General features: G+C 31.8%; 1 protein-coding gene across 1 annotated transcript; it reads right to left on the bottom strand.

Annotated features, from left to right (window-relative positions):
* Positions 1-405: 405 nt before the first annotated feature.
* Positions 406-5,453, bottom strand: LOC111677566. Its single transcript, XM_023438715.2, has 2 exons — positions 3,739-5,453; positions 406-448 (listed from the first exon to the last, which is right to left on the bottom strand). Exons 1-2 carry the CDS (start codon positions 5,451-5,453, stop codon positions 406-408), a joined length of 1,758 nt encoding a protein of 585 aa, XP_023294483.2.
* Positions 5,454-24,897: the final 19,444 nt, after the last annotated feature.

Below are 24,897 nucleotides of genomic sequence, written 5' to 3'. Positions count from 1 at the left end.
TTTTTTTTTTGTAGTTTTTGTATTCAGAAAAAAAGTAAGACTTCTGGTGTTGTTTAACTGTTTGGTGTCACTTACTTTACACAGATATTGTTGCATAAGCTGTTGCAGCGTATCTAATATTATAGTGTCTGTCCATCTATTTGTCTATCTGTCTGTCTGTCTGTGCGTCCGTCTTTCTGTTTGGTTTCTTTATCTATTTGTATGAATGAGTATTTTATATAGTTTATGATTTTTATTATTATTTTGTTGTTGTTTTTTTATTTAAGAGCACAATATCAACGCCTTGATAACCATGTTTGCTAAATGCATTTTTTTAATATGCATATGATTTTTATTTAAGAGATCATAATTTATTTGCTGTAAGCAAAGAAGTTTTACTTTTAAAATTTGAGATAATATTATTAATTAATTCTGTTCTATGAAAACTCTTTCGTGTATTTCCTTTAATCTGAAAAAAAGAAATTTTATAAAATTGATTTTTTATGTTTTTGCACAATATTAAAATAGCAACATAAAATTATTATTGATGTTTATGGTGTTGATAAGATAATATTTCTTCCATATACTCTACATAGTATAATGGACTCATATCAACAATTTTTAAAATTTTTCAGTTCTTTTAACTGACAAACACAAATTTTAATTGTTTTTGCTTAAAATTTAAGTTAAAAAGCTTTTTTTGTATTATAGAGAAAATTTTTTTTTTCCCTTATGCCTCCTAATTAAGACAATGACAAATGTATATAATTTTCTTAAATACTGCCAATTAAGAGAAACATCATTAAGAATAATTTTATTTTGCATTTCGAATGAATTTTAAACATTTTGGGCTACTGTTTTGATGTTAAATTGTAATGATATTAATTGGGCAGTTAATAATTTTAAAATTTTTTTAATGAAAAGTTGTAGCAATTATTAGGTTTAAAATGATTACACAAGTTAACAAAATCAAACTTTTTGCCTGTCTTTTAAAGAAGAATTGATAATTCCAATGTATTTCCATCCGCTGAATTCAAAAATCGTTATTAATTTTTTCGATTAGCTCGAGTTTTTGAGATATTAACATTTTTGTACAGATATTGTTTACGCGACGTTTTTTGAAGTTTTTATTTAATTTTACAGAACTGAAACTAAATTTTAAAGTTTTTTCGACTGCATAGAAATTTACACAAAATTATCTTTCTAAAGTGTGTAATCATGATGACAGTAATTGCAGTATAACTGGATTGCCTTGCAAGGAAGTTGAAAATTTAGTTTTTTTGTTTTATCCTTATAGCACTACTTTAGAGTAAATTCATTTCCGTCTTTCCATAAAGCACTAGCAACACAAACCAATAATACCTTTTTTGTGTTAAAATTAAAAAATTCCTTAAAAACGCAATAAAATATTGAATTCAACTTTTGTTTGGTATTTTACATACTTATGAAATCAAAATATTACACAATTCACAATCGGCGTCGTAACGTTGTATGTCGTAAGTTTTCACTATTCTTAGGTTTTGCATCTTGCAGTACATCCAAGGTATCCTGAAATAATTGTCAGCATGATTATAATCTAATGATAGATAATTTTATGTAGATTACCATTTTGTTAAATAACTTTAGGAATATTGGTCCGGTTTTAAGAAATTAAATAAAAAATACCAAAAAATATCTTAATTAACATATTTACAAAATCCACAATATATAGGAAACTAAAGCTAACCGGAAATTTTCATAACAATTTTCTGAACTCAGCGGGTGGAAACACTTTCAGTGTTGACTAGTGTTATTTATTTAACAAAAACACGAAATACTGTGGGTTAGACTACATGGATTGCTCGCTAGTTTGCGAGTTCACTCGGAGGACTTGTGGCCTATTATGATACCCTTAGAATCACCGTTCTCTTTTCTTGAGAATTTATACATAACTTAATATGGATTCCCTTCGTTTTTCCGTTGACGATGTTTCCAGAGTGAGAAACAGAAGACATTTTTAATAAAACCGATCCTTAGTGACACATCTCTGCGACAGTCCAGATGATTAAAAAGATCTCTACCAAAAGAAAGTAGTCTGTGATCTTGTTAGGCTGGGCAGCCACATAGATTGTGTTGTACCGATTCCTATTCTTCATCACCCAAGCTATAACGTAGTTCTGATACATTGTGACATCTATAAAAACATACAGTAACCAGCAATTATAACCGAGAGAAGCCTAATCGAGATCTTACTGAAAGAGAGACCTCATTATCCATTATAAGAATGTGGTCAAAACAACTTAAAGCTGTGGTTAACTACCTGATCCAAGTCATCTATCAATATTGATAGGGTCACCCGAGGAGTGTGCAGTTTAGATCTTTGGTGGTGCATTCATTACATATTTCATTATCACCGACACCAAGATGTCCTTTATCCTATAACTCAGCATGATATCGTGTCAATAGTGCTCTTGATTAAATACAACTAAAAATACACATCGACTTAATAACGTTGGGGTTTAGAGCCTTGATTAATGGAAGGCTGTCCAAGAAGATATGTATATTCGAATTTTCCAGATTCAGTTTCGAGATTTTTTTCCCAACTGTTACAATGGAAGACCGTGCAGGTGTGTCATATCATGATTGCGGAAAAAAACTCCCGTGCGTGTACTTCATTTTGTATTTGATTCACAATCCCACCCTGTCGGTGTGGTCTGATATTAAATGAATTATTAAAAACTTTTCGTAGGTTTTATGCAGTCGAGCAAATTTATCCGAAATTCACTTTATGTATATGTATATGGTAGAGTTATATTTAGAATCGTCTCTAGTGGTCTGTACAGCATTTTACTGAAAGGTAGGATAACTAACAACCGAGTCAACTACAATATTTGTGTTGCAACATTGACGGAAATGCTTTTTCTGACAGACCTCTTAAGTCTGTACTGAAAGATAGGATGTCAAACAGCCGAGTCAACTTACAATTTTTGTGTTGCAACATTGCCGGAAATATCTTTTCTGACAACGTGTGAAAATTGTTAATTCACAGAATTGTTGAGCATGTTTCTGCCAACGTCATAAGATCTGACAACCATGTATTACAGCTTTAAGCTTCTATAAAAGAAAACAAATTTAGTTCACACGATTGTTGAAGATTTTCTGAACATTTTACTGTCAACGTTGTAAGTAAAATCTGACAACTGTGTATCAAAGCTTTTAGCCTATACCCCTTGTGAAATTTTAAATGTTGCTTCCTTCAGGAGGGTGCTACGTATTTACGGATCTTGGACAAAAAATAGGTTGATTCTAAAATATCGATACCGAAATAAATCGAAATACCGATAACGCTAAAATATTGATACAGAAATATGTAAAAATTCCTCGTCTGCGTTTTGAAACGGTTGCCAACCATGCTTATACCTGTCGAATATATACCTTATATGGGAGCTATGACAGACAGATGTACATAGCCAACTCGATTCAGAATTTGATAAGGCCCCGGAATATGTGTACCTTGTTAGACCGTAGAATATTTCATGGTGTAACACATGCATTAACAAACATATTTACATGAATATGCCCTCTTGATGTAATAAAACTTGCCACAGCAGATTTTTCACAACACAAACCACTTCGATTTATTTATTAATATAAAACTTATATAATTTTCTCATTAATCTTAAAAATTTCTTTAAATATTTACCACGATGCGGCCAATACAATTCAAATACAAAACAGATACATAATAAAATAACAATAATTGTAAATAAAAGCATTAACAATTTCATATCTTCCACTTTCATGGGTTCAAATGTTGTTCTAGATGTTGTATCATTCAAATGAATCTTTTTCATTTCAATAGCTTCTAAAAATGCCATAGCTTTCCAATGTAAAACCAAACCAGCCTGATTTACTTGACCGATTAAAGTGTTCATAGCCTCCTCGTAGGGGGAATTGGGCTGTAAAGCTAATTGTTTGCCAAACATTTTCAGAATGCATATATCTGTTAGGCGATATTTAAATTTTGAAAAAAATTTCTGTTGAGCTTCATAAAGAGTCCATTGAGCCGACGGTACTGGATATATATAACGACTATCAAAGTTATCACGTAAACTATAGAATTCGGCAAATGTGGGAATAGTTACAACACGTGATTTAAAATCATCATGTAAATTATATGTTTTTATCAGATCATAGTAGTCTTCCTCGTACATAGCAATATGCAAGCCAGAAGCCATAACATCTTTATATGTTCTTATGACATGTTTTAAGGGAGGTCTGGCATTAAAGGTTTGCAGATGAGTGACGTATGTGGTATTGAACACCAAACCGGATAAGCAAATCAACATAAAAAGTAAACTGCGTACACCTGAAAAATAACGCTCCGCTTTGAAAGGTTGACCCAAAAGACCATTAAGTACATAGATATTAAAGAGAAGCTCATGGTAAATAATATGTTCCCTCTTCACCATATAAGTAATAGCCAAGACCAGGGAAAATAATAGGAAAGCCACTAAAATCAATACCAAGCTGGTCGTATCGAAAACTATAACATAAAAGTTATAGGCTGGCACAGTACTCTCCAGCGGCACCATTAGACACCAATCAAAATAATCGTAGGTATTAGTAAAAACTAAAGCAGTGGAATAATTAGTAATCACCAGTTCAGTTGAGGCATCATATGTGCCATTTTCCACTAAAGCATTCATTTCACTGATTAACATTTCCTTGTGTAATTGATTTAAATTCGGAAATATCTGGGTTATGTTGTGTTTGCGGGCAAAGGCTCTAAAGAAATGTCCTACAATGCCTCCCAGTATAATTTTACCATTTATCACTTTTAGTATATAACTTGATGCGCTGACTTTATTCAAAACTAGACTCATAGGAAAACCATGCATATTTTTGACTTGATCAATGAATAGTTTAGAATCGTTTTCTTCTATATTTACTAACTCAGCTTTGAACTTGGGAAAAGCTTTCATTCTATATACCACATCCATCATTAGGCGCTCATTAATCACTACCACATTGATGGCCTTATTTTTAAAGCAATATTTCATAATATTTGTTATATATTTCTCATCTTTCGCCTCTTTTACCATTAATATCAATCTGGTAAGTAAATTACGTTTTAAAGATTTAAACAATGTCTTCAAAAGTTCCATATCCTGATTTTCATTACCATTCATTTGAACTATAGCCAAATAACGATGATTGTATTTATTCCATAAATAGTATACTGAACTTTCTTCTAAATTAATAACTGGTATATCACTTTTACTCATTAAATATTTAAGCATTATATCCTTATCATATCCATATCTATGACGTTCCACACTATGACTCATATATATAATGGTATGATAATAACGTTCATCTCTTAACCAATTGGCCAGTTCCATTAATTTATAAATGTATTCATGCTCTTGTGTTAATATTTCCAGAAATCCTAAGAATATAGAAGTTGACGCTGCTGTTGCATTAAACGTCATGTTGGAAACTAATACATGTTGGGTCTTAGTTCAAATGAGTTTTTGTCCTTCAAATTAATTGTGCGTTTTAATTGTCGTGTGTTTGTGAAAGACATTACATAAGGGAATTATGTTGCATGTAAATTATACATAAAGCATGTTAAGTGGTTAAATACTTCTAGGACAATTATCTTTTAATTAACTGTTGGTGTTTGTAGTATGTCATATTTATTTCGCCCAAATACAAGCGGGAAGTAATAGTTATACTCTACACCACTTTAGTGTTGAGGGAATATTGGGTTTGTGCTGATGTTTGTAACGCATAATAATATTGGTCCTATACTTACACAAAAGTGCTTAGAATCATTTTCTGAGTCGATTAAGCTATGTCCGCCCTCTGTCAGTCTGCCTGTCTTTCAGTCTGTGTGTCTGTCTATCTGACCATGTAAACCTTGCAATCAAATTACATGTAGCAATTTTTAAGATAATTCAATAAAATTTTGTACATAATCTTATATTGCCCCAGGGACAAAGTTGAGGGTATATTGGGTTTGCACTAATGTTGGTAACGCACAATAATACTGGTCCTATACCCACCTTAAAGTATAACAATCGGCTTCGAATCGTTTTCTGAGTCGATTTAGCTGTGTCCGTCTGTCCGCCCATGTGATCCTTGAAATCAAACTATAGGTTTGGAGATAATTCTATGATACCTTAGATGAATCCTATTGAAAATGGTTAACATCGGTCCATTATCCCACTAGTAGTCTTGATGATCCTCATAAACTCTATAAATGTAAGGTCTTATTGGACCCTGGCCCCTATAAAAAACCCAATTCAAGCCGACTTAAATGTCCACAATTTTTTTCAACAATAAATGGCTTAAGTATATGTATCTGAGACAAGGTACAATTCAACTTAAATGTTTTATTATGAAAACTAAATCACATTTTATTTTTGTAACTGGTGTAGGGTATTATATGGTCGGCCTCGCCCGACTATAACTTCCTACTTGTTTATATATGTACTTGAAGTTTAGTATACTTTTTGGTCAACATAAATTGTACGAACATTCGATAAGCGCTGGCAACAAAAGTTTGTAAGAATAATACTTAAAGTTAACAACAAAAAATCAAAAAATACCACTTGGAAAACTCTCCCCTGTTATAGATTTAAAAGACCCATTTCAAAGATTTTAATATTAGATTTTATTCGTTTCGTTTGAAGAACGAAAATTTAACACTTTATAAGTTCTCATTTACTCCAAGAGAAAATTGAAAAAGTACCAAAAAGTCCAACTTTCCTGAACTTATGTCTGATAGAAATATTGAAGATTTTGATCTCATAGACATCTGGGGTATTCTGGAAACTAATTTCAATATACATACAGACAATGAAGTCGAGAGTTTAACGTGAACACCTGCCTTGACGGCCTAATTCCACGGTGGTCCTTTTCACCCACAGGATAGACTAGAGACGGTCTACCCGCGCCCCTGAATTCTTCAATGAAGAACTCAGGTAGCAATTTTTGTACATGGCTGAGCCGGTCCATGTACAAGTACTTTGTTGAAGAACTCGAGCTATCTAATCTCTTGCCATAGTAGCCCCGTTGCGGAATGACAGGCAGCATGGGATCAATCCCAATGCAAACCCCGACAAGGAAAAAGCAATCACTGGTCTAAAGTCAATAGAAGGGGGTGACGAGTCCCAACATCAGGTGAAATCAATCTTCCGGTAAACCGGAAGGTGACCACCCTTATGATGTCATGAAAGATTGCATTATTCAAAATGCAATCCCCATCATCTAATGACCCATTCCAGTGCATTCCTTAACCTCTTTAAGCCCGCGCAACCACACTACTGAGATGGCCCTGTTGGTTTGGCAACAGCACCTAGAGGCATATTTGGTAGTCCGAAATACCCAACAAAATGGATCAGGATCCCTCTTTTATGAACCGATCAATGTAACAAAGGAAATAGGAATTTCCAAAGTCAATTGATTCCAATAATTGCCCCGACAAATTAGTCGCGTAGCATGTATCAATATATCCTGTTGAGATGGCAACAGCACCGAAGAACTTCCCCGAAGCGTAAAAAGGCATACTAAAACAGTACTAATCTCCAATATATGGAGACTTTCCCGATCTTTCACCAATTTCCGCATCAGTTCCATTCCCATGATCATAAAGATCGCTCTACGGGATGACAGGCAACCATTGAATACTAACCTGACAATTCCCCAGCATATACTGGCGTCCCACTACACGACCGGTAAGAAATACCGATCGGGTTTAGGAATCCAGCATATGCTGCTTTGTACACAGACCTGTTCGAAGAGAGAATTATCCAACCCATTAGGTATAGGATATATCAGTCCTTAAACCAACCACAGCCACTACGTGGATCCCGAAGGAACCTCAACCAATTGACCGGCCAGGACTAGGTCCTGTGGGCAACCGGCCACCCGTAGTGCCAGATTATATGGTACTCTGGTTAGACCCCATGCCAGATCATACCACGGAAAGGCCGAGGATACATCTGATCATCACCAGTTTATAGTCCCGGCAGACTAGAGGTATTGGTAGCACCTCTTTTCCCCGGGATATTGCAATAACACCAAGGTGTAGCTTTCACCAAGGTAACATGCCCCCGGGGGGAATACATACAGACAGAAAGACATACATACAGATGTGCAGACAAACATATATTTGAAAACAAACTTAACTAAAAAAAAAAGTAGGAAAGTATAGTCAGACATAGCCGACCATATTATACTCTACACCATGAGTGTTTTTTTTTTAAATTTTTATTTTTATTTTCATAACAAAATTTTCTAAATGAGACTTTATATAGGTCAAATATGGGCCGATTCTCGGTAAATTTGGGAAAAGAAAATATTTTTAAATAACAGCTAGTTTTGTTGTATTTCATTGCGATACAAATGGTTACAAGTCAATTTTAGACGTTTAAGACATTTTTTGGAGGGGGGTTTGTATGGGGGCTAGGGTCAATAAGGCCGATCATTACGAAAACCCGCAGTGTCATATATAAAACTTAATTGTGGCAATTCATATAGAGAGATAATTCATCAAATTATCTTGAAAATTGCCTTACCTTGCGCACAAGGTTTGCATGGACATAGCCAGCCAGACATACGGATGGACATGTATTAATCGACTCAAAAAATGATTCCCCATCATTCGGTATACTTTAAGGTGGGCATTGGACCAATATTTTTGTGTGTTACAAACATCAGCACAAAAGTATAATACCCTCGCAACTATAGTAGTGTAGGGTATAATGTGGTTAAGTAGACAGGCGGATATCGCTAAAGCGACTTCGATACCTTTAAATAGTTGATATTGCTAGGATAGATCTTTTCTATATATACAACCAGGTATAGCTCCGTTATCTGAATTCTACCATAATAAAACCTTCTAACGCAGTATTATTTATCTAACTTGGTGTGAATGAAATCCCGGGAAAAATTTGTGCTATCAGCATCTCTAGTCCACCGGGACCTAAAATTGGCGATAATCAAATGTATCCTTTTCATAGAATGATTTAACATGGAGTCGAACCTGAGAACTACATAATCTAGTACCACGGGAAGCTGTAGCCTACAGGGCGGAGTTTTGGTCTTTTCACTCACAGATTGTATTTTATACGCAATATAACTGGTGAAATTATAAACTGGTTATGATCAAATGTATACACGGCATTCCTTAGAATGATTAGATATGGGGTCGAACAAGAGAATTACATAAACTGATACAGCACATAAACTACATAATCGGTTACTAAACAGTTTTGGCTGTGGTTTAAACCAAAATGGACGTCAAGGGAATGTCGGTTAAAAGACTATGTCCTTAGTATTTAGAATATAAATTTTTATTCAAATCAAGGTAATCAAACTCGAATATTGATGATAATTTAAATATATTTTAAATAGAAATACAAAAAATTCAACAAACAATTTGTTTGCACATGTTACTTTATACAACTCTTGTGCCTTAAGTCGCTTGTTTTCACCTTTTTTAAATCTTCTAAATATATTGATATTTAAAATAATAAAAGAAAATTTTTATTAACATGTGTTAAACCTCTACTGCACCTACAACCAATTTAACTCCAAATAAATATCAAAAATTTCCCCCCCCCCCCCCTTTATAGGAATTATCGTTAAACCCATATAAAAAACACACAAAATGACCTTCAGACGAAGTTGAAGTTGGAAATATAAATGCAAAAAAAAATACAATGTATAAAATTCTTTTCTCACGATTGTTAAATTTAACACTTTTTTTGCAAAGCCAACAGACAGACGGACTTTTGTACAAAGATATAAAATAAACTGTAAAATAAAATACAAAACATAAGCAATGACCAAAATAAAAATCATGACAATTACAGCTTCTTAAAGTTAAACTGAAACAAAATAAAACAAGTAAGAAATTATGGTCGAGCGAGGCCGATCATATAATACCCTACACATGTATACGAATAAAATTAATAAAACTGTGGGTACTTATTTAAGTAAAAAAATTTTGGTTTACAAGCTCTAGGTGAAATAATGGACCGATGTTAACCATTTTCAATAAATTATCTCAAAAATTGCGACTTGTAGTTTGAATAAAAGGTTTGCAAGCCCTATTCGGGGTACAGTTGTATGGACGCCAGGTGAAATAATGGACCGATGACATAGCTAAATCGACTCGAAATAATTCTGAGCCGATTGGTATACTTTAAGGTGGGTAAAGGACCAATATTTTTGTGCGTTACAAACATCAGCATAAATCCAATATACTGTCCCCACTGAAGTGGTGTAGGGTACAAAAAACATTTAAAATACGAGCAGAAAGAAACCAGCGACAACATAATGAAATTAAGGCATGCAATGCAATTTAAACTAAATTTTAAATAAAAATCATAATAATTGTTAATGCCCGACATAAAATTAAAAAAAAGAAAAAACAGTAGTTTGTAGCTTTGAGTATTGCGCTACCATTAAGCATTAATCACAAGAAATTATGAAAATATTTAAAAGAAAAAAAAACGTATAAAACAAATTAAAAACACCTAAAACCAAGTGACAAAATTTAGCCAAAAGCTGAAATAAAAATAATCATTAAACATATTTTTGAGTACATATTTCTTAATGATATCAGACAATATGCTGTTGAAACGTTCAAAAATTCAAGCGATAATTTTAAAATTTTACGTAAATTTAAGAAATTTTTATTACATTTAACAATTTTTCTTTTCATCTTAAAAATCTGTTGTCACATTAAATTTGTAGTTTTGGTGTTATTGGCTGCAAACAAAATGCTTCCTTAAAACATAAATTTAAATAAACGTGCACGTTACAAACAAACACCTGACCGCCTCAAACTTGTGCTGCCCTGAAATAAACAAAAAATAAAAAAAAACACTTTAAAAACTACATTTAACTGAAATTGAAAACCTCGAGGATGTTGTTGTGAAATCATTGCACGCATATCTGTAAGTGTCCAATGAAAAAAAAAATGACCTAAAATTACACATTTAATGTGATGTCTGTATACGCCATATTTGCCATATTATGTGTTGAGACAAAAATTCAGTCTGAAAAAAAAGAATTAAATGAAAACGGTAGCAATTTTACTTTTTTTCAAGTTTGTCGCTTAACTCTTTTGATTTTAGGCGTTTCGTTTTGTCAAAACTATAATATTAATGCTAACAAACAACAACAATACCTCTATATGACTGTGCGTGTTTTATTAAAGGATTTTTTTTTGTGTATCGTGTGTAGGATTTTCAAGTTTCACGAAATATCATATAATAATCTGCAAATATAAATTTTTCAACACATTTAACATATTCTGTAACTGTGTGGTGCATATAAAATGCTTCATTAAAAAGTATAAGTTTTAGAGGTTTTCATTGAGCTTATTAAAAGTTTATTAAATAGTAAAACTATTATTATAAGTATAATTAAAACAAATTTTCAAAATTTATTAAGTTATTTAAGCGAAGTCGTCTAGTATTATTAGGTACATCTTTACTCCTCACTATAGTGGTGTAGGCTACAAAAACATTATAATGTGTAAAAGAAAACAATCAATACGTATTTTATAACGTAAATACCAAATGTAAATAGAAAAAGTACCTGTTAATAGATTTCAATTCAATCACGGTGATATGTTTGGTATATGCATAAAAACCAAACAGTACCAATCATAGATCCAATATTATAAAAAATTCAAAAAGTACTTTTTGGAAACAAAAAGTCCCAAAGCACGTATGCAGAGCTCGGGCTCTGCGTGCTTAATTCCGAGTTTCTACGTTCAATATTATATAAAAATTCAAAAAAGTACCTTTTGAAAACCGATTTTGCAGATTTTCATTTCATAGTGCTTTCACTTTGATCTATGAAAAAGTATTAAGTAAAAAGTTCCATTTTAAAGGTTCTCTCTCCGGGAACTTCATGCTTAATTTCTTTTTTTCAATATTATAGAAAATTTAAAAAGTTCCTTTTAAAGAACGAAAAACTTTGAACAGTTGCCATTTAGTGGTTTCTCGCCTAATCCGAGCTCCACATACTTAATTATAGAGAATTAAAAAGTTCCTTTTGAAGAACGAAAATGTACCAAAATTCCTCTTTTACTTACATGTAGTCACTTACTACGGGCTCTATATGCATAATTGTATGTTTCTAGGTTCTATTTTAAAATAAAACAAGTCAGGTGAGACCTACCATATGATACCTTACACCTGTTACAAAAAGTAAAATATGATCTAGTTTTCATAATAAAACATTCAAGTTGAATTGTAGCTTGCCTCAGATATACATACATACTGAAGCCATATATTGATGAATAGTATTGTGGACATTTAAGTCAAATTTTGAAAGGAGCTTTTTATAGGAGTCAGCGTCAAATGAGGCTAGTATGGAACTTGGTTTTACAGCTCTTTGTCGAGATACGAGTATATTAAACATAATTATGAACTTTCGGCGGGTTCAATTATATGGGGTCTAGGTAAAATAATAGACCGATGTTAACAACTTTTTATGGATATGACATCTCCACACACTTTATTTTGACCTATTCTGATAATTTTTGATGAAAAATGGAAAAAGTGTTTTCAAATTTCATTAAATTTTCAACAAAATTGCGACCTGTAGTTTATTTACAAAGTTTACATGGACGTACAGACAGACAGATAAATCGACTCGGAAAATAATTCTAAGCCGATTGTTATACTTTAACCCTTTCACTTAACCGCTTGACTTTATATAAATATGACTTCTCCACACACTTTATTTTGATGTATATTGATAATTTTAGATGAAAAATTTAAGAAATGTTTTCAAAGGATATCGCAGGATATTATCGTTTTTGGCATTTAGTGACATCAAATTCTGAAATCTAACTTATTTTTCTTTAGAAATAACCTTTTATTGTAGCTGTGAACTCAAAATTACACTATATGGCGCGAAAAATGTAAAAAAATCTTGGGATGTACGAGAAAGAGTTAAGGTGGGTATAGACAGACAGACAGACAGATAGACAGACGGACGGACACACAGACGGAAAGACGGACGGACATAGATAAATCGATTCAGAAAATATTCTAAGCCGATTGTTAAACGACGAATAATATTGTACGTTACAGACATTAGCACAAATCCAATGTATTAAAGTGGTGTAGGGCATAAAAATTATAAAAGTCTCCTTTGAATAACGAAAAAGTATCAAAAAGTTGTTGTAGAAATAGAAATATTGAAGACTCGGTTCTTGCAGATATCTTCTATAAACTGATTTCAACACACAGACAGACAGAATTTTATATATTATTTTAAAGATAACATTCTGGGGAATATTTTTACGTCGACCATTATGGATGGAGGTATATTGATTTTGTCATTCCGTTTGTAACAAATTGAAATAATTTTGTTTATGACCCATAGAAGTATTCTGCTACAAACTAGTCATATCAGTTCTGTTTGGTATTGGAAACGGTCCCCTGCAAGTGAACTTTCGGAATACAGATTAAACAGTCATAAGTGTTTAATTTAATTCGATTTTCACCTTAGAAGATTTGCAAACTATTTTGAAATACTAGAGCATTAATAGGATTACCACGAAAATAATTATAATTTCGGTATTAGCCTGGATCCCGATAAATTTTATTTTTATACCCACCATCAAAAAAGATTGTTTTTGTCATTCCGTTTGTAACACATTGAAATATTCGTCTAAGACCCATAAAAGTATATATATTCTGGGTCCTTATTAGATTCTAAGACGATCTAGCCATGTCCGTCCGTCTGTCTGTCTGTCTGTCTGTCTGTCTGTTGAAAACACGATAGAGTCCAAACGGAAGTAGCTAGCGAGCTGAAATTTTGCAAAGATACTTATAGTTGATCCAGTTTGTTTGGTATTGAAAATGGGCAATATCGGTCCACGATTTCGCCTAGCCCCCATATAAGGCCTCCTTTAGAAAATGACATTATCGCCAATAACTGACTAACAAAAGCATCAATAGCGCTGTAATTCGGCACAAACATGTTCTATGGGGACATAAATCTTTTCATAGAATTTCATAAGGATCGGTCCATAATTGACCCTACCCCCCATACAAAGTACCCTTCAGAAAATGACTTTATCGTTCACAACTGACTAACAGAAGCATCAATAGCGGTGTAATTCGGCAGAAACATGTTTTATGGTGACATAAATCTCTTCGTAGAATTTTATAAGGATCGGTCCATAATTGACCCTACCCGCCATATAAAGTCCCCTTCAGAAAATGACTTTATCGCTCACAACTGACTAACAGAAGCATCAATAGCGGTGAAATTCGGCACAAACATGTTTTATGGTCTCAGAAATCTCTTTGTAGAATTTCATAAGGATAATTGACCCTATCCCACCTATAAGGTCCCTTTCAGAAAACGACTTTAATGCTCATATCTACCTTAAGAAGCATATATATAACAATAATATTCGACATATAAAAGTTTTATGGGAACTAAAATTATTTTCTTAAATGAGTCCATTATTATATGATGAGTCCATTATTATGTAACCCCCTAATAATGTGCCCTTTAGACAACGAATACAACGCTCATTACTACAAAATTCTACATACACAAGTTTCGTGCGAGCCAAAATCTCCCTATCAAATTTTATAAGGATCGATCCTTATTGAAAGTAAGAATATCGGTTCACGTTTTCTCCTATCCCTATTAAAATGCCCCCTTCAGAAAATAACTTTATGCTCATAACATATCTGCTCATAACATATATATAAAGCAATAAAATTCGACATAAAAAAGTTTTATAGGAAATAAAATCATTTTCATAAATTTAATGAAAATGGATTTATAATTGACCTTACCAAGGTCCCCTTCTGAAAATGACTTTAAGACTTATTACTGACCCAAAAATGTAAGTACATCAGTAAAATTCTACATAAACATGAATGATTTGATGGTGGATATATAAGATTCGGCATGGCCGAATATAACACTCTTACTTGTTTTTTATTTATTCTGATACATTACTCTCAACAATTTTTGTATATCACGCCTATTTTGGGTTAAATGTTAACGCGTGTGTTTCCTATCGAAATATTGCCCTCTACAAGTGTTTAAATTATTTCATATATTTTCAACTTGTTGAAGAAAAGAATCTCAACAGTAACTTTGTATAAATACAACAATATTTAATATAATTATTAGTTAAAAATTTCTGTTCGGAGGGTATGATTGCTAAGCGAAATAATAAAACAATACAAACAATTTTCAATAGTCTTTTGGTTCAAATTAAAACCCTGTAGCGTGTAAACAAGGTACACATGGACACATACAAAAGGACGGATCCAATGTCATTCAAATATACTTACTAAACTAACAACATGATCATAATGAAACTGTCAAATTAATTTTACTCAAACGAAAGAGAAAACCTTTTTATAGTGTAAAAATTTCGCCACACCCAGTAATATGATACAACTAAGTTGTCTTTAGTGATAATTCTAAAAATACTATGATTACGAGGACATATTGTTAAACAACATTTTTTTTAATTATTTTCTCACTTTTCTACATAAAGTTGTTAAAATTTACGCAACATTTTTCAATTTATATGAAAATTGCAATTTAATAATATTTAATTTATTCTTAATTAAAGGTTTCATTTTAACAACAAAAACGCACTGATAAAATAAAAAAAACAACAAAATAAAAAAATAATAAACAGATACAAATTATATTGCTAACACGTACTTTAAAAATGTACACACATGCATATGCATAGACGGACAAGTTAATAGTTTGTGAACCAGTTTAAAAGTTACATAACAAGGTTAAAACATACTTTATCAGGCTTAAAATAAAGTAGAACATATTTAAGCAACCGCAATAACAGAAAACAAGGTTAAAGCCCTATAACAAAATTTAAAAAAAAAACTTCAACTCAAAACAAAAAAAGGATTTTAAATATAATTATAACACGCATAGAAGGTGTACATGACTAAATAAATATTGTGCAATCAATCAAAATGTTATTAAATGAAACGCCTCATGAAAAGCACAAACAGGTTGTATTAAAATAATATAAAACTTCATTTAAATATGTTTACTAAAACTTAAATATTTGTTAAAAAAAAATAGTTTAAATCTAAACAATTGCAATATTTTTGACCATAAAAAAAAAGACTTAAGACACAAACTTTATTATTCTTGCAATTTAACAACCTTTTTTTCTTTTCGTTTATATGTTTAGTTAACGGTAACAAGAAAATTACTTAATAACTTTATGTGTAATTATTTTTAATAAATTAAATCAAGTAGGAAATTACAAAAAAAAACTTAATTTATGCAAAATGTTTTTACAGAAAACCCTTAAGTTACTTACTAACCACAATATTTTTATACTTGTCAGTTGTCCGCAAGAAAAATCCTCACATACTTAAAATATACAGGAGTATTTAAGCTAAAGGGCAGGAACACCAATCAACATGTTGCCGCATTAAAGTAAGTCAAGCAGCATAATGTCCAGGGAAAATTTAAATAATTTATTTGGCAAAAATAAAACAGAAAAGCAAAATATATTTATAACATCAAAGAACTTTAACAAATTATATATTTTATGCTAAAGCCCAGGAAGAGCAAAAAAGAAGACAACATATTTATGAGTAACTTAAATCAATTGTGGTCGACATTATGTTAAAACTTTCTGTAGAACTTTTGAGTAGCATGCATAAAGTTGTATAGAAAATATGAAACCAAAATTGAAATCGTATGTTTTAACTACAATCCAAACAGACGGGCCATATAATTTCTTTCAAAAGTAACACCAGCGATTGAACAGAACAAGTTCCCTAATTATAAGGCGAAGAATTTCGATTAAAAAATAGATTCTGCACATGCACCAATATAAACTATGGAAGTTGTATCCCATTTATAGTCTGATTACAATGCTAAAATTTACTTACATAATAGCATTAAATATGATTAGAAGTAAGTACTTATCACAATCGCTTGCAATTATAGAAATCAGTAGAGAAATGTATATCGCTAATACATATTCACGGAAATGTTGACTAATGAATCAGAAAATATTTACATTACACTTTAATAAGACGTTACTAGACTACTTCTATGAAATCCGGACGATATATATTGTTCATTGCAAAGTATGTTAATTGGTAACAGATTACATGTAAGTTTAATATAATAGGTATGTAAGTGAAAGGCGATCAGATAGGATAAAGTAAACCATAAACCGTTTTAAAAGTTAATGCGTAGAATATGAAAAACACCTGATTCCTCCTAAACCACAATCCAAACCTACACCACAGAAAAATGTGGTGGCATATAAATGAGAACGACAGGAATAGCTGTTAACTAACTAACTAACTAACTAACTAACTAACTAACTATCTAACTAACTAACTAACTAACTAACTAACTAACTAACTAACTAACTAACTAACTAACTAACTAACTACCTAACTAACTAACTAACTAACTAACTAACTAACTAACTAACTAACTAACTAACTACCTAACTAACTAACTAACTAACTAACTAACTAACTAACTAACTAACTAACTAACTTACTAACTAACCACCTAACTAACTAACTAACTAACTAACTAACTAACTAACTAACTACCTACCTAACTAACTATAAACATCATATACAACACACAGCAGGCGCACCTTAATCATTGGAGTCGACCCACCACTTTCTGGAACACTAACTAAATTACAATTATAGGTCCATATCGGGACTGTTGTACGCTCCTTAGTCATTGCAATCAAACCACCACCCCCACCTATTGGACTAGAACACTAACCACAAACCTGCCATAAGCCTTAACTAACGAATTAATTGTCAGGGTTACTTATTACATTAGAATGTTGAGAAGATAAACAAATAGAAGAGCTAGAACTGCTTTAGAACCGGCGCCGCTGATGTTCTTCCATACGCTTTAAACAAGTAATGTTTTGAAAGTTTCTGAAACGATTAAGAACGTTGTATGTTGGTATTATTAATTTCCTGAAAGACATGAAGTGTGTTAGGGATCCAGATTTTAAGTACTAAGATCCTCATGACAATGATAACCCATAATTTTCCTATAAATTTTGATATATGATATCAAATGTCCTGTAGATTAGTACGAAGATGCCACCAGTATTAATTATGTCAATATATTTATTTGTCTTCCCTGTAAATTTCTCAAATATATATGTCCTCTTACGGTCTTACATTAATCCCATTTTTTGTGAATGTCCTTCATGAACTTTTAACAAAGTTGAAAAAATTCATGATGAATTTATTTTTTAAAATTTCTAATTAAGGTGTCTCAACTTTTGAAATTTTCATAACGTTCATGAACCCTTTGACACTTTGGGACTTGAAACCGTTATCCCATGAACAATAAACGTTATAGAATTATTTTAGACATTTAATACTAACATACACTTTTATTATGATTTCGTTTAAGAATAATAGAGTCTATGTATGTATTCGTTACGAGTAACTTCAAAAAGTAATAAGTACTGAGTAAAATTGTTTTGTTTTAGATGGGCAGAATCTATTTATATTTTTGCAAGCATTATCATAAAACCACAATACTGTGTACTGTGTGTGATGTAGGGTATAATAATACTACATATAGAAAATTATCCATATAGAATGCTTAACACTTAAGTATGTAATTTATTGAGACAACACGTTGTTTTTACATTGTCTTATGGTTATTTTATTGGGGACTTCCTCCAAAAATTATTAAAAAATCAAATATGTCTACAATAAAAATATGATATAAATATTATAAAAAAAATCCTCCAGAAAAATACAATTTAAAGAAACTCTTATGTAGTCCTTAATGTATCGACATGTGTTATAGCTGCCGTTTACTGTTGGGGATGCAGTTGTTTTTATTTTTATTTCTGTTGTTTGATTATGAGTAACCAAGAGAAACACGGCATGAGGATGTAGTGACTGCTGCCGAAACACTATAATTAATCAATTTTCTGTGTAGCATATTAGTGAAAACTTCAATGATCTTAACGTGCACCCAGTCGAGGCATCCAGTTATACAAGCAGACAAACTGACCATGTATATAATGCGTAGATGAGATATATGCGAGGGTTGGTTAGGTTAGGTTGAAAGGATGATGTGTACTACGTCAAAGCCGAAGAAATACACCTAGGCCACTATCGGACCTTTTGTGCGCTCCTTATCATGAGAAAAAAAGGAACTGAATGAATTATTTTTCAGTGTTCAAAAACTCAGTTTCCTGAACGTAATTCCTAAGAATCTTCCAATTAGTATTAGTCAGAAATGTTATTTCGAGAATAACATCACTTTGGCTCTTGGCAAAGAAAGTGCACCATAGTTTCACTGTCCTCTCCACATTGTCTACATACGTTTGAATCCGCACGTACCATCATACTAACTACAGACTTTCTCATTTTGAGGAGATTTTTCGTCTTTCTCGTAATCCTGTGTGCTCACTTAGAATACGTACCATCATACTAACTACAGACTTTATCATTTTGAGGAGATTTTTCGTCTTGCTGTCATCAGGGTCACCCCATAGTGGGAAACATAGTTTCCTGAACGTAATTCTTAGAATCTTCCAATAAGTGTTAGTCAGGAATGTAATTTCCGGAATAATATCACTTCTAAGATACTTGACTCAAACTTCGAATCCTGTGTGTCCACTGAGAATACGTACCATCATACCAACTTCAGACTTGCTCATTTTGAGGAGATTTTTCGTCTTGCTCTCATCAGGATCACCCCATAGTATCTTCGTGGTTCTTGGTCTTCAATATAGAACCCCAGCCCTAGTTTATCCCCCAATTTAGAGCCATCAGTGTAAAAACGGATTCCTACTTTTATTTGCTCTAATGTTTCCGCTTGACCAAGACATTCTATCTGGGATCAAAGTTTCCGACATATTCTGTGTCTGGTCTGATCTGGTCTGAACGAGGGTTGGTTGATATGTATATTCTATAATGATTATAAATTTATTTATATATATTATGTTTTAGTCGCCCTCGTTTTTCTTTTTTTTTTTTTTTGCAGCAAAATTTTATTTGTGTTTTAATGTTGCTGCTGCTGCTGCCTTTATTATTTCTGTAAAAAATACACATAATAAATTATATTCGCGCTGAGTTGAAAACAATATTACCGGTCAACCAGAAAAAAAAGAATATTGTTTTCTTTATGTTTAAATAAGTCATGCTATAATGCAACAAAAACAAATTTTGTATGTACAACCTACATTTTTTCCTTGTTACTTTGTGATTTCATGTTTTTGGTCATATTTCTTAATATATGGTGTTGTTGTTGTTCTTTTTTTCATCCTTTAGCTTCCATTGGTGTTTCATCTTCTTTTTAAATATTAATTTATGTAAACACTATGTTGATTATATTTTGAATTATGACCATGTGTAACTTCTTATTTAATATTTTACCCCTCCAACCAAGTCCCCAAACCGCAGGTATGAAGAGTACTTGTACCCCTTCTTCTTAAAATAACGTAATTTTGATTTTTATACCCTACACCACTTAAGTAGAGAGGCTATATTGCGTTCGTGCTGTTGTTTATAACGCACAATAATATTGGTCATATACCCACCTTAAAGTATACTAATCGGCTTAGAATAATTTTTTGAGTCGACTCAGCTATGTCCTTAAGTCTGTCCGTCTGTCTGTCCGTCCGTCTGTCTGTCTGTCTGTCTGTCTGTCTGTCCTTCCGTCTGTCCGTCTGTCCGTCTGTCTGTCCATCCGTCTATGTAAACTACAGGTCACTATTTTAAAGACGAAGGACGAATCCTTTTAAAAATAGTTAACATCGGTCTATTATTTCATCTAGGCGCCATAAAACTGGACCCGTTGAATAGGGCTTTAAAGTTCCTAATTACGTTAAATATACTTATATGTCTATACTAGCCTTGATGACCCTCATGAACTTTATTATTATAGGGCCTCATTGACCCTAGCCCTTATAAAAAGCCCCATTCAAAATTTGACTTAAATGTCCACAATTTTGTTCAACAATGAAGCAAGGTACTATTTAACTTAAATGCTTTATTATGAAAACTAAATTCCACTTTATTTTTGTAACAGGTGTAGGGTATTATATGATCGGCCTCGCTCAACTATAACTTCTTACTTGTTTTCTTTGCAAATTTTTATTATCATCCTCATCTCCATGATGATCCACATGATGTCTCTATTATTTTTTTTTATTTTTTTTTGTTAACAAATGATGGAAAAAATCCACACAGGTACGATTTTAGCGGTACAACAAGCATCTTTATGCAGTTTTTTTTAATTTTTTATTTTTCAGATGGTGATGTCGATGTTTCTTATCTTTAGTGGTTGTAAATTAAATTTTCGTGCGTATAATTATAAGTTTATAAATGTATTTAACAAAAGTTAATGTTGTAAAAATGAAATACTCGTATGTGTATTTAAAAACAACAGTGTTTACTAAAATGTGTCATTAACAAATTGTAACTGATTTATGACAATTTTTATGTTTTGAAAGGTACTCAAATTTATTAAAGACCAATTAAAAGATGAGATATTGGATAGACAAACGTTGTACATAGTTTGAAATTTGACATACAAATGCTTTAAACTTTATATTCCCTCCTCTTAAACTTTTCATTGGGCTGTATTGTGTTAGGATGACGTTCACAGGATAACACAGGTTTTAAAATCCTTCTCAAGAGTTTTCAAGAAACTAATACTTTAACACTACTCAAAGAATAACATATTTTCCTTCTGTGGAAGCGATGTTTATTGACTTCCAAAAAACAAAGCTAAAGTTCGTAGAAAATCTATATATTTCTGCTATTAATGTTAATATTATTTATGTCAAATTAGTTGTATTCAACAATACTACAATTTTACTTCTAAATAACTTTCAAAAAAGAACATAAAAATAACTTCTTGACTTCATAAGTAGTGAAATTGGAATCAAATCAAAAGGACACATCTCCTATGAAAATTTGTCGATACTTTCATAAATTCTTCTTTTTCTCTTCTTTGGAAGTTCTTTTATTGATGGGTAGTTATAAATAGAACGCATACTAAGTAGTTCCGAAAGATCTTTCCTGAATCAACTGAAAAAAATTAAAACCTCGTACATTTTATATTGTAAATATATTGTGGAAAAAATACTCTTTTAAAATAAATTGTAAACATACTAGAAAGCTTCTCTAAAATTAGTTAAGAGTTTGCCAAATTTGAATGAAAAGTATTGCTTCAGAACTATTCTAAAGAACAAGTGTCGACGCTTCATAGATTCTTCACAAGCAAGTGAAAATTTCAGAAGAAAATCCCTGGTCTCAACGAGTAAGAAATAAGATACTATATTCGGGCTTGTCTACGCCCATATGAAACCCAACTCCTATTAAGTATAATAAATGCGATTGTGTGACTTCCAGTAATAAAATTTATCAAATGATCTTGGAAATTGCCACCTGTAGAGAGAGCACAAGCTTTGTACTGTCACACAGACGGACATTGCTTTATCAACACAGAAAGTGGGTTTGGAATCAAACTGGTATAATTTAGAATTGAGAAATATTTTAAGTGTTACAAACATGAATATCAAAAAAATTTTACCCTCTCCACTACAGTGTGCTGGGAAGAAAAATAGGATTTATATGGGATCTCGAGCTACTTTATGAAATTTTGGGCAAAGTTTGAGCTTCAAATTCTATATCGAGTCGACCGTGCACAGTAGGGGCCGAAGTATGTTATCGGCCACAATCAATTTATTAACTGGAGCATCGTAGCAATGTGGTGTATGTTACACTGTTCTATCGGAATGCATTGGTATGAAATTAGGGAGCTCGTTCCGGAAACTCATTTGTGTGTCAATTGGTCAGTGGTTCGCACAATGCATTACATACAGAATTCGTTCTTGAGCAGGCCACATATGGAACAAACTTTCCCAATAAGTGTAACTAATTAAATAACTAGCTAACTAACTAACTAACAAACTGACTAACTAACAAACTAACTAACTAATTAACTAACATACTAACCAACTAACTAACCAATTAACTATCTACTATTTCCTGACGATCACAAAACCAGTCGGCGTAACGAATAATGAAATGGTATTTGGAACCACAAAGATCATATTGGGTAAACCTGATAAGGACAAGACGAGAAATCTCCACAATATAAACAATCCTGAAGCTATGTCTGCACACATAGCACATTTCACTGTCAACGTTTTAAGATCTGGCAACCATGTATTACAGCACTGAGGTCAGTATTGATGGTATTCTGGGTAAATACACGAGATTATTGGGAATACTAAACAAAATTGGATGTTCGGATTGATACGAATTTGGAGATGTTAGTGAAACAATGATCTATCATAAAAAGAAACAGATAACAGGCACGATAGTAACCTAGGTGTACTTATTTGATGTACTGTACATTCATCCTCATGTACTATGTACTATACATATGTACATCATCCTATCAGTAATGTAAAATTTTAAGTAATAACTGATTTTTTAAGGAAAATTTAAGAACAGTTTTTAACTATGTCCTCGGTCAAACTTTTGTTTAATATTTTAGTTATTTTCTCAATAAGATATTTTCTTTTTTGAAAATTTTCTAGAAAAATATTTCTAACTTTAAGAAGAAAATACATTTAAAACTCAACACCAAACAAATAATGTAGACGTTTGATGCCACAGATGAAAGGATACACCTTAAAAAAATTTCACGCAACAGCATAAAATAAAATTCTATTTTTAAATATTACTTACCATTTCCATCTAAAAATCATATTTAATTTTCCTGATTGATCTTCTAACACTCAAACCAAATATGTAGAAAATATAAAAACCATAACATAAATGGCATAAGAAAAATCTCAAATTTCCACACTTCCAATGTGCGGCTGTTAAAAGTGCCACCTCATTGATAGCGTTAAGAGATCTTATCAGATTGCAAACACTTGAAAACAAGAGATACAATGTACTGACAACCATTTAAGACATTTTCATAAAAAAACCCATTGCCGCAGTTTTCCATTTAAAAAAATACAATTTTTTATGTGACTATAAAATTTGCCAAATGGGAAAAAAAACCCATTAAGAATTACATAGAAAATATATTTGAAAGTCAAGTTTTATAATTGGTGTAAATTATGTAATTATAAAAAACTCAAATTAAAATTGAAAATAAAAAATCAACAAAATATAGCAAATAAAACACTTTATTAAAAATGTTTCACTTAGTAATTTGAAAAATCTTTAAAGCGTCCAAACAAAACTAAACAATATGAAATAATTTTTTTTATTACAAAATCAACAATATTTAACAGCAACAAAAATGAACAGTAATAAAGTGCACGTACCAAACTTTAGAGAAAAAAAATTATAGAAAAATTAAAAAAAAAATAATCATACATGAACCAAAGAAGTAAAACAAAAAAAGGCAGCAATATTTAAGGCGTGTTGCCACTTTGCCAATATTTTTTTTATATTTTTAGTTTAAAATTTGTTTTAAGAAAATTAAAGTAAGTTATCTGAAAATGATTGTGAATAAATAACTATTGCCGGGTAAAGTCGAAATTGTTTTACTCTACACAGTACCTTAAGAATCTTGATATCTTGTAATGATATTGTAACTAAATTTCACATTAACATCAGATAAAATACACCTAGGTCTATATCGGGCCTGTTGTGTGATCCTCTTCATGGAAAATTTTGATAGAAACCCATATGCTACAATCTATGATAAGAGATGCGTTAAGAAACTCCATTTGCTGAATGAAGTCGAAGTACATGAGTACCTGGCATGTTGCCCTATCTCACGGTGGTACTTTTTCAACCACTGGGTGAGTAAAAAGAAAACAACTCACCACTGCCCCTTTGTACACGCAGGTTGCAATTTTTGTACATGGAAATA

Source organism: Lucilia cuprina, chromosome 4 (assembly GCF_022045245.1).
Source record: "Lucilia cuprina isolate Lc7/37 chromosome 4, ASM2204524v1, whole genome shotgun sequence".
In the NCBI taxonomy this organism is placed as follows: domain Eukaryota; kingdom Metazoa; phylum Arthropoda; class Insecta; order Diptera; family Calliphoridae; genus Lucilia; species Lucilia cuprina.
The sequence above is the reverse complement of the archived record's forward strand: the minus strand, read 5'-3'. Positions and strand labels throughout refer to the sequence as shown.

Bases quoted from the DNA above. Each gene is read 5' to 3' on its own strand.
- LOC111677566 (XM_023438715.2), bottom strand. From the start codon at position 5,453: ATGACGTTTAATGCAACAGCAGCGTCAACTTCTATATTCTTAGGATTT. The intron at 449-3,738 runs GTTAATGCTTTT...TCTTTTTTTCAG, and splicing joins AAAGTGGAAGATATGAAATT to ATTAAAGGAAATACACGAAA.